At 39.2% G+C, this 12,166-nt stretch overlaps 1 protein-coding gene across 17 annotated transcripts in view; it reads right to left on the reverse strand.

Moving 5' to 3' along the window:
- The window catches only part of RYR2 (ryanodine receptor 2), a 235,952-nt gene that overhangs the window by 148,474 nt on the left and 75,312 nt on the right, over window positions 1–12,166 (reverse strand). For all 17 annotated transcript variants that reach the window (XR_013392185.1, XM_077925763.1, XM_077925761.1 and 14 more), the window contains 5 exons: window positions 5,210–5,284; window positions 3,395–3,551; window positions 1,916–2,080; window positions 1,487–1,608; window positions 408–591 (listed from right to left, as the gene is read on the reverse strand). Coding sequence is in view for 16 of the 17 variants with exons in the window: in XM_077925763.1 (XP_077781889.1) it covers window positions 408–591; window positions 1,487–1,608; window positions 1,916–2,080; window positions 3,395–3,551; window positions 5,210–5,284 (703 nt within the window). In the remaining variant the exon portion in view is untranslated. The remainder of the gene's footprint in view (window positions 1–407; window positions 592–1,486; window positions 1,609–1,915; window positions 2,081–3,394; window positions 3,552–5,209; window positions 5,285–12,166) is intronic.

The raw sequence follows: 12,166 nt of genomic DNA on the forward strand, positions 1-12,166 counted from the left end.
TATCATTTGAAGCATAATGAGTGTGTGAGCCTGAAGCTCACTGTTGCTAAATGCTAAACTATGGTTTATAACTACATCTTAAATGATTTAGTATTATGACTGTTCTTTGAGACTAGCAAGCAGTTCTTCTGTCACCCAACAAGGATGCTTCCATACACTTGCAAAATTAGATGACCAGATAAATTTCTACACATCTTCCCCTAAAGTTGTTTGCCTTCAAAAACACACATAATACAAGGGGAAACAAAACCACAAACTTTTCAAAACATTTTCTCTTTCTAGCATGTTTTGTTTCCAGCCAAACAAAAACCTGGCTCAAAGAACCTTATGCAAATCATTATGTCAAGCTGAAAGAATTATTAACCTGTCCCAAAAGTAATGCAGCAAAGGCAAACCAAGACTGCTACCTCTTCCTGGAAGAGATTCTGCCGATTCTTCAGTGCTCTTAGGCGGTTCTGCTTGTCTTCGTGCTCTAGATGCTCATCAGGTGGATGGAAGTATCCAATCAAGTCCTGGAGGCTAAGGCTGACTGACTCAATGGGTAAGTCAACGGTGGAAGACTTTGCCTTCTTGCTGAGATCATCAAGGCCCCTAAAACGAATTGTACAGCTCTTCTAAGTATGGCATGTTCCCCGTCTGAGGAAGCCTCCAAACGTTCTATTTATTGTGCATTTGTGATTTTTGTGTGTGCTCTTGATGCTATTTGGGCAGTCAAACGCAATATCACTTTCAATTCTGTTTGTGCCTACAAAGGTTTCAGAGTTGCTTCATTGTTACTACATTACTTCATTGTTACTACATTGTTACTACAGAGTTACTACATTGCTTCACTTCCAATCAGTGCATATCCCATAACTTCCTGCTGAAACCCCATAACTTTTTATACTACAGATGTTATGTTTTATTTTTGTCATGTGTTTCTTGTGCTGCCCATTAGGGTGAGTATGGTAATGACAATTTAAATCAGGGGTGGCCAACCTGTGGCCCTACAAATGCTCTTGGACTCCAACTCCCATCAGTCCCAGTCAGCATGCCCAACAGTGCCAGGTGATGGGAGTTGTACTCAATCATATCTGGAGGACCAAAGGTTAGTCACCACTAATTTAAACAGGCCAGGTTTACACATAAAGTTAAGCCATGGTTAACATTAACCAAGGTTTATGAGCATGGTTGGTTGGTGGTTTATAAACTATGTTTATGTTGCAAGGCCTGGTTTGGATGATCAAATAAACCATAGCTTAGTATTTCATAAACCAGGCCATAGTGTCATAGGTATACATTGTGCTTTATGCGCGACAAGTGGACAAGTCATTGTTCCCAGGGGGATACAGTCTAAAACTTGATATAGGAGGTGTCAACGGATGAATTGGGGCGGGGGGGGGGGAGTGGAGACAGTGGGAGAATGTTTGTTGTTTAACTTACAGGTACTAAGGCCTAGCTAAGGCTAAGGTATTCATTTTCAACCAAACCAAAACAAATCATGTACCTTATGAACCTGTTGAAAAGGAAGACGGTACTACGAATTACTCGTGCAGTACGTGACTCTTCATGTTGAGATCTGGACAATGTTAGGCCATCATCCATATGGCCTTCATGGTGCATGATAGCCTGCCAAAAACAAAATCAAAGAACAAGGATCACAAAAGGAGAAAAGTATCATTTTGTACAGAACTCTTCCCAAATGCTCAAAGTGCTTTACATGCTGAGTTCTAGTGAGTTCTGTCTAAAAAATAGCCCTTGTATCTTTGTAACATGAAATTCTGTCCTAAAGGATTCGGTGCCTACTGTTATTTTTATAGGGAAACACATTTAGTACTTGGGAAAAGTTGAAATGTAAAATGCCACACCGACAGTGCCTTTTCATTCACATAATATTAAACATAAATATATGATATCTTTGTGTAAAACATCTTACCTTGCGTTGCACAGACCCCATTCTTACAGACTTCGCATCCACTGACTGGTACGTGAGCCACAATCCAGTGTCAACATGCTGTATGAAGCAGACTGAGTCTCCGTACTTTATCTCAGGTACTCCCATTCCTTCCACGTCTTTTCTTATACCCACATCCAATTTTTCCTTTTTTAAAGAAGATGTAATACATTAGCCTATACATTTAAAAATTTTGAAAGGTGAAATATATTTTCCTAAATACAAAATAATAAGCATTAAAACTGATAGTATTTGTACGTAGAAGCTAAAGGTTGACCTACTTCAATTGGATTTAAGTGTGTTTTTTATCCTCCATAATACAACCACATTTCTCCAAACACCCAGAAATTCAAATTCTTTTATATACATACAACATTACCATACAAGAAACATTTTACTTACATGTTTATTTTTAATTCTTCTGTGCATGGAGTCTATATCATTTCACTATATACGTTTTCAAGTATAGTAATTCTAACACAGTAACTATGCACAAATTTGAAAGGCATGATCCAGTCATCCACATCACCTGCACACAGTTGATTCCCATAGGCCCTCCTTCCCCTATAGGGGATATACACATGTGTATATAAGGGTGATGAAACAAGATTCAACTGAGCCTAAGGGAATCCTCCAAACTGGACTTATTCATACACATAAAATTATAGTAAATCAGTTTGGCTCTAGTAACATTTTTTCAGCTTCACTCAGTTCTAATAAACTTAATGACACTGCACTGAAGCTGTGATTCTTTCAGATCCATCAAATAAAAAGCCAGTACACAATGCACTTCAAAGCTATTATATGAACATTAAAGATTAAAATAAAAGTTTTAAAGAGATGTCAGTTTGAAGAGACAGAATGCAGCTTTTTATTAAGATTGACATGCTTCCATCTACTGAACAATGGGGCAGGAGTGTGAAAACTCTAAAATGGGTGTGCAAAAAAGATTAGCCAAGAGTGCAGTCCTCACCAAGCCGAACTGGATTCACTCCCAACTGAGTATTAGTTGGCAGCCCTTAATACATGTTTTCCCAACACTCTTATGAAATTATGTTTCATCAATACAAATACACATCTGACTTTAAAAGCGTCACAATTTAACATATAGAGAGTAATTTATGACAAACAGACTAACAGTGAAAAAGTACTTTAAATGGAATTTGTATCAAATGCATAATATATCAGGCATGTAGGTATTAAGATCCAAAGAGTAGTGTTCCAGATGTTGTAAAACCCAACATAACAAAATGAAATCAAAAGACAATTGCAGGAGCCGGATATAAGATCTGCTTTCACAACTTGCACCTTTGTGTACTTTTATGGTCCACTGCTATGTAATTTCATAGAGAGAATGCTACAAGCATGCACAGCCTAACTGCTAAGAAATTATAGTTCAACTGGAAATGTTAATGTTTCCATCAAGTTTACATTATCTGTCACTGCACTTGAATTTTCTACCTTGGAAGACCGAAAACAAAAGGCTGTAGATTTCACATCAGCTTTCTCCTTGTCTGTTAGAAGAAGGCTCTTGTCATCCATCAGGCTCAAATACTTCCCTGTTGTTATATGCCTTAATCGGAACGGCTGGCCCCATCTAATGTGACTTCCACTCCACCTAAAAAAGGTTCAAATTTGCATTCTTAGATCATGTAACATTCCATAGTTAAATGTCAAACGAAATATGAAAGATGATTTAAAAAGTAATTTGAACTCAATTTTATAAAAACAACAATATTTTCAATTACTGAGTTAACATTTTGGTTTTACTTTCAGAATGAATGGCACATTGGCATAGCAGTGATTTCTTAGGCAAGATAACTTTAATGCACACAAGAAGCTAGCTGCCAGCAAAGGCTACATGTTCATCTCAACAGAGGTAGCAGATCAAGAGGTGAATTATTTGGGACAATAGATTTGTCTATCAGTACAGATTTTGGGCACATATTCGCAAGTGCTCCATGAACATATGAATTATTTCAACAGGTGGAAGACACCACTTCATGTAAAAGCTGCATCCTTCTTTTCCTTAAAGGCCTACTATAGCAAGACAATTATGTGGCTTATGAAGACAACAGGAGAGATGGAGAGCTCAGTATTGGAGGTCTCACCAGCAGCAGCTGGAAAAACAAATGTACTGTCATAACCATGTCACCTAACACCTAAAAGCTTCATCGCAGCGAAGCCAGTCAGGTGATTTGCTACTGCTACTTGCACATTCAGAGAATCTTCTAAATTCTTCTAAGAACAGAATTCCACACACAACATTGTTTCATTACAACCTAGGAAACACAACTGGAATTCACAGGTGCATACTTTCGCTTGAACTTTGTACATCCATCTCAGACTGAAAAAGGCAAATAGCAAGGCTTCTCCTTAGTTCAGCACATTTCTTTTGTGCTACCAATAGGGGGCTGCAGAACACCGAGTTCCGTTTAAGTCAATGAGGCTCCTAGTCACAATAAATACACAATCCTCACATAAGACATCAATTTGGCCTACAACATGCACCGATAGTAAAAGGGGTGTGAGTATGTGTGAAGAAGATGTGTGAAGAAGACACGCCAATGCTGATTTCAAAACCAGCATGAGAACTGAGAAGTTGGATACTGTTGACAGTTGTAAGGCATTTCTTATATGTTTCTCGCATTTTCTATAAAGGGAGATGACTCAATATCACAGTTAAATTGAAATTTAGGTAAGTATTCCTCTGTCAAGTATCAAGGATATGTGTTAGCCTGGACTGTAGGCTGTCATTTGTTAGACCACCTACCTAACAGCTCCTATGCAATCCTAGGTAAGAAGGTAATGCACTTCTAAAAAAATGCACAAGGGAAATGTAAAGGAACCTATTTTTCATTCACTGCACTAGAATTCTCAAGGTCAAACAGCCAAAAGAAGAAAAACGTTGTTCCATTAGCCTGGCTCTGCTACCATCAGAAGACATGAACATAAACAGCTGCAGCTTTATAGTACAACTTTTTCCCACAGCTGCTGGCATTTACTGATTAATATTATCAATTTTTGTGGAACTTGTCCCAAATCAGCATTTTGAAAAGCCTGAAACTGACACCTATCTGACAACTGTAATAGCGTCACAAACCCATATTGGAAATCAATTCCATGTGAATCTTGGGTAAATAAGTACATTTCCAAATTGCCATCAGTCTTTCAGCATAAACACAAAAATTTTCTCAAGAGAAAGCCTGCATTTTAAAGAGCGGGGACATTTGTTGCCATAATGGAATTGCATTGTACCAAAGGTTCTTTACTTACGCAACCCTCAAAGTCTCCAATCGCCAAAGAGAACGAGCATGAATTGACACGGCTCCACCCTCATAATGGACTGTTCTGCAACACAAGAGGAATTTTCTGAGTTTCCCAGACCTTTAGGCTGAAAATAGCTGATAGTGTTTTAGAGAGAGCTGATTTAGTTTCTTCAGAAAGAAACTGCTGATCCTAGTGTGCCCACATCCATCCTGCTTTCACCAGAGGCAACAGAATGATAAACACCAAGCAAAGCAATACCACTCAGACTTTCAGCTCTCTTAAAATCCGCTGTCCATTTCCAGTCTCTTGTGGCTTCTTTCCAGTTGATATCCTACTGAAAGATTTGCATTCCAAGATATATTATATATTTTGGTGAGCTAGTAAGCTACCTTTACTAGTTAGGTAGGGCTGGCATGATCACATCAAACTGGTGTCCAGTTTATTTCTCTTGAGATCTGTTTAATCAAATGAATGTTTCAATCATTTCCTTTCTTCATTGATATTCTCTTTTATAATGAAAAAGTGCACAAATATGGCTATTGTACAACATATTACTATATATCAGACAGGTTTTGTTCATATTCTAGCACTCTTTCCTTCCAGGAAAATAAGAGACTAAAGTAGTTTCCCTTGCAAGTTCCCCTACAACCCAGGGAAGGGGAAGCTGTGCAGGAAACAGTGTACAATTGAGAAGTAAGTGAAGTAAGAGCATCCCAAGACAAACCTGTCAGGTGGAATAAATATGAGGGAAAGGGAGAAAGCGCATGAGTGAGGAAGCTGCTATGGGGCACAATCAAACATGTTGAGCCCATGAATATCTCTGCAGGGTGTACTATAGGGAAACTTTAACAAGGCCATTTTTGGCAGGAACCAGTGTCAGCTAAACCTATGTTGCCATGGTTGTGCAGGAGGTTTCAATTAATGCTTATTTTCTTGTTTGGACAGTAATTGAAAAGCCTTCAGACAAAAGGTCAGCTCCAATAAACATATTCCTGTTTCTATAATCTCCAATGAAAACAAAAAGCAACCCCTTCTTCTTGCCTGAACTGTTAACTGTCTTGTTACAAAAACCAACAAAGGGGGTGACTAAGCTTTTGGGGGACTGCGTACCACAATGAGCCATGGCCAACCCTCCAAGGGATCATAAGTAAATGTGGAAATGGCTGGAGTGTAAAAGCTGGAGTGGCAAATAAAATTCAAGGACAAATTTGTGGGTAGTGAGGGGTCACAAAAACCTTTAGGCATCACGACAGGTGCTAATGAGAGTAGTCAGATTTTTTTAATTATTATTTTAAAGGATAAACAGGGGAGTTGACAGCTGTAAAAAAAAAAAACCTTTAGGCATCATGGCACCACAGGAGGAGACCTATGGGAACCATCAATATTTTTTTTCTTCAAGTGACAAATGAGGGGTATTAGTAGACCACAAAAAACCTCTTGGGCTAACCACTTCTGAACTAGGGTATGAAAACTGGTAATTTGCTGAGAATTCACTACAATCCTATAGACAACTCAACATTTCCCTTGATCTTAAAGCTTCCTACGAGTATTCCTTGCTTTTCTGCTGAACATATGAAGTTACACTACTGGGACAGGTATGCAGGAGCCCAACAGACCCAATCAAATTTCTACAAATTTATTCTGTTGTGGTTAAAAAAAAAATCATATTTGTGTGATGTAAATTAGGAAATTGCAAAGGCCTGCCCATGGCTAAACCTAAACAAGGAGCCCAGATCACTGAATCTATTCCATTTAATTAAAACAACAAATTAGTTACATGGAATAAAAATTGAATTATTACTTTATATTCCCCTAGCACTAATTAATAACCATGAGGGAAAAGCTTGTCAGAGAACTGCATAGGCTCCAATGCAGATAATTAAAAAAGATACATAAGTTATTATTTATCAGTACAGAAGAAAAAGGCCTGAATAAAATGCATCTAAGACAAGACACAGTTCCTCTCACGTGTATATGTCTGTCCTACTGAATTCATTGAACTGGTAAGGATACAACTGGGTTCACTATTGCAGTCTTAAATGAAATAGCTACTACTGTCACAAATGCTATCAACCTACTGTGCCATATGTTTCTATTTCTCAGCTTACTATTCCCATTTAGGAACTTTGCAGAGAGTAACAACATAGTGCCAGAGGTATGCTTGAATTGTAAATCAAGCTTTTTAAAGTTTCTCATCTGATAGAATATCAGATCCTGTCCCATTACTTCACAATTACTGGTTTCACTGTATACTATAGTGCCCCACAAATAGAAAGCCAGGCTGCATCTAGACACATCAAAAAAGCAATTCAGTTAAACGTGTTATAAACTTCATATAAGGAAAACTAGTTGGCATATGTTATAACGCATATAAAGCGCTTTAGCTTTACGAATGTAGCTGAGTCCCCAAACTGAACTGAGAAGTTGCTTAGCCCTTTCAAAATCAGAAAGGCAGGGTGCACCCAGAAGAGCAGTTTTTCATGCACTCTGTTGTTCAGAAGATGGGCTAAAGCTCACACACATTTTGGTTTATGCCACTGTACAACCTTCTTCAATTTTTCCCTATAAAAAATATCATGCCTCTCATTAAAGAATCCATGCTTTTAAGCAGCTAGTCTGGATAGAACCATTGTGCTGTTTCTCCCCCAGCCAATGACTTCCCCTGTCCACCCAGGTTATTTCAAAGCCTGTAACACTGAAATTATGTACCAAACAATCTATACACTTTATTAATTTATCACTGTGGGACAAAATGAATTCTGATCGAAGCGAATGTACCTTAGAAATATTCTCAAGCAAGCCATCTTTGTCTGACAACACAGACAAATATGTTGCCTAAACGCATTGCGACTGTTATGAAATCAAGTGTATTTCAATTAATTTTGACGTGGGTGACCTGTATCTAATAAATAGGGGCTTTTTCTGCCAAAGAAAGGCAGAAAAAGGCCTCTCTGTCATTAACCAAATGCAGTATGCTGGAAGAAAAATTGATTCATTTTAGTCTGATAAACCTTTGCACTCCAGGTTGACGAAATATTGTTGTGGTATCTTGTGCTTTTCTGAACCCTATAAACCTGCCTTTATTGTTTGCCTATCCCTCATAGCAGCATGTTTTAAAAATGGGGTGGATTTATTGTCAATTTATTTAGGTTTGATTTAATCTCATGGTTCGGATCTGTCCATTTCACTATTATTTTTTTAAAAGCTAAGCAATCCTTCTGTCAGTGTCAAAACTTTTAGCACAAGTTTAAATTCAAGAAAAGCTAACATATGAGTGCTGTTAACTAGGGCTGCCACCCCACATGTTTCACTTGGCAACCTAGCCTTCCCAACAACTCTTTTGCCAACTTCCCTTCTCCCACACCTATCCAACACCTCCTCACTTTGAACTTTGAATCTGACCCAAAACCAGCAACCTTCCATTTATACAGTGGTGCCTCGCAAGACGAAAAGAATCCGTTCCGTGATTCTCTTTGTCTAGCCGGTTTTTTCGTCTTGCGAAGCAACCCTATTAGCGGCTAAGCGGATTAGTGCTATTAGCGGTTTAGCGGCTTAGCGGCTATTAAAGGATTAGCTGCTAAGCTGCTAAAAGGCTATTAGCGGCTTAGAAAAGGGGGGGGGAGAGAGGGGGAAAACCCGCAAGACTAGCAAGACGTTTCGTCTTGCGAAGCAAGCCCATAGGGAAAATCGTCTTGCGAAGCAACTCAGAAATGGAAAACCCTTTCGTCTAGCGGGTTTTCCGTCTTGCGAGGCATTCGTCTTGCGGGGCACCACTGTACCTCACCCACTCCTCCCCTCACAACTCACCCCAACCACCAGTCCCTTTTAAGAGAGGGAAGGCACTTTAGAGAGGGGTTTGCCAAACTACTCTTTGAAGTGACTCCCCTCTCCTCCATTAAACATCACTTGAGTCCTGGGAGGATTAAACATGGCTACTCCCAGACTTTGCAACTCCCTCCCTTGAGAAGCTAGACTAGGTCTCTCCTTGCTTTCCTTCCACCAGCAAGTGAATACTTTCTTGTTCAAACTGCTTTTAATGAAAGGGCTGATGCTGCGCTGTTTTTATTGTAATTATCTGTCCAGTTTTATTAGGGGTGGGGGAAGGATGTATGTAGATAGGTGGTTTTAATTCTATCAATGTTTAATTGTTTCTTAATGATTGGGTTTTTTCCTAAATTTTAGCTGCTCTTATCCGCCTTGAGTCCTTGTCAGGGGAAAGGTTTAAGTGTAGCTTGTGTTTATAGAAGACTAAAACGAGAATTCTGACCAAATGCAGCCCAGGAACTAAATTAATTAAAATGTATTTTTGCTCCCTGATAGAAAAACAGGTGGGAGTAACAGAAGATACATTAACTGCTCAAACAGGGAGTTGATCATCCTACCATACTCATCAGAGATATGATCGTAATAGAGCTTTGCAATGGAGCTGCATTTCCATTTTGTGTGTTATTATTATTTATTAAATGCATACAGCTGTCCATCATTAAACATTCCCTGGGTGACTTATAGCAAAATTATTAAAATATACAGCTATCATTAAAACCAACCATGAGTAATAATGGACAGCAAAGAAACTTCCTTGAATAGAGACAGCATAAAATAATTTTTAAAACAATAACTAAAGGAGCAATCACTGTTAGGTATCATTCTATAACTGAGCCTCAAATAATTTAGGGTTCACATATTTTAAATTGCCCAAACCATTCTCATGCAATCCTGCTATTTCTTGTCAACTCTGAAGTGGGATCCATTAAACTTGTGTACAGTTAAATAAGCATGTGGAAATGGGGCTTTTATTTATATATTTCCTGAAATCTATTCTCACTTTTCTTGATGAGAAGAGTACTAATTACGTTCCCTCTCTATGGATTTTTTTATACCACCAATTTATATAGCACTTCTATTTATATTCAGCAACTCAGAAAAGCACTTAACTATCACTTCCATTTTAAATACAGGGAACAGATAACATGAGATAGCAGCTTAAACAAGCTGGAACATGAACATTCAGTCCTCCAAATTCCAATTTATTGTCATTTAACCTTGCTGGCTCAGAAATGCTGACCTGGCCTGTCCTTTTTCTCCCCTTGAGGTAAAAGAGGAACATGCCATCTCCTGCTCCTCCTGCCACAGCCCACCACAGCTTCTGCCGCCATTAGAATGTCTCCCTTGCTGAAAGCTGGAACATTCCTCAAAGCATTGCTGCTTGTCTTCCTGGGGCAGGAAAGACAAGTGAGAATGACACACACAAGAATGCCCCTTCTAGCTGAACTCGGAGGAGAGGCAGAGCGTTTGCAAAATGAGAGAGGCATGTTCCAGCAGTAATGGAAGTGGTGGGAAGGGCAGGACGCCACCTCTTGCATTTTTGTTCCCTGAGGCAGGTGCATCAACCTGCCTCATTGGTGTTTCCAACACTCTTTGGTTAAGAGTATCATACTAACCAACACAAGTCCCAATTATAACACGTTTTATTGTAATCTTTAGCAGACCTATCATGGCCAATTTCAATCTGGCTGCTTGCCCAGGTTTTGCTTACTCTGGTTGATTACCTGTTCTGGGAAACAGGTAGGGGTAGTGCAATGTATTGTTTTTAAGGGTGATTTTTGTTTTACTGTTGCACAATGCCCTGATGTTTTATGATATTATCAGTGAATAAATCTGCAAATGATACTGTACTTGGCTCTATTTTTCCACACCATCTGAACCAGATGAAGCTGTTTTGGCAAAGAACTAGGACCTGTGGATAGTAAATGGGTTGAATGAGGACCAATACACGGAAACAGAATCTTGGCAAGACAGAGGCACTGCTGGTGGGCAGTTCCTATGTCACAGATTTGGGTGAATGGTCTGTTCTGCATGAAGCCACACTCACTCTGAAGGACTAGGTTCATAGTCTAGGGCAGGCTTCCTCAACCTCGGCCCTCCAGATGTTTTTGGCCTACAACTCCCATGACCCCTAGCTAGCAGGCCCAGTGGTCAGGGATGCTGGAAATTGTAGTCTCAAAACATCTGGAGGGTCGAGGTTGAGGAAGCCTGGTCTAGGGATACTCAGCACTGTTTCTTGAGGCCTAGCTAGTTTCAGTGGTGAGTAGTGTCTATTTCCAAATTCAGCTGGCATGCCAGCTATGCCTATTTCTGGAAGAAGAAGAAACTGGCCGCAGTAAAGCATGCTCTGGTAATCTTCTGTTTAGATTACTGAAATGTGCTATATGCTGGACTTCCCTCAAAACTGAAGATGATGCAGAATGCAGCTACAAGAGCAAAGCCCGATGTCTGTCTGATGTCTGCCTATCATAACTATTTAGTGGAGTCTGAACTAGGCACATATATGGATCAAATTCAAGGTGATACAACTGCATGGCCTGGGACTGAGGAATTTTTTTAGCTTCTCTCCCTATATCATCAAATCCAAAAATTGGGATCAGAAGAGATCCTTTTTAATGTCTCATTTTCAGCTGTTGCATTCAGGACCACAATGCAGGTCTGGGCTTTCTCTGCAATAGTTCCCCAGCTGTGGAATTCTTTCCACCTGAAGGTGGATAATATACACCAACACTAATGTGTTTTAACCTGTTTCTGGAATCCTATTTGTTCTCCTGAGCATTTGATGATTGAGGTTTAGGCTGTAATAGGTCTTAGAATACTGGTGATGGTCTTAAAACTAATGGATGATGGTGGTGGTGATGGTGGTGGTGGTGATTTTCCAGTGTGTTTTCTAATATTCTGGTAATCATTCTTTGACTCTTTGTAATGAAGTTTGGTCTAAAAATTCCATTAATAAATAAATGAGTTTAATTAATCTCATTAGAGTAGGATGTGGAAAGTGAAATAAAAAATATCTCTATGTTCTTGCAAAACATATTTTCTCCCCCCCCCCCCCGATAGTGACTCTGCTCCAGCTCCAAACACAGTGACACATAATCATTATTCTCTCTCTAGATTCCATATAAAGTGACAGAGGAG

The sequence above is a fragment of the Podarcis muralis genome, chromosome 3 (assembly GCF_964188315.1).
Source record: "Podarcis muralis chromosome 3, rPodMur119.hap1.1, whole genome shotgun sequence".
NCBI classification, from domain to species: Eukaryota; Metazoa; Chordata; class Lepidosauria; order Squamata; family Lacertidae; genus Podarcis; species Podarcis muralis.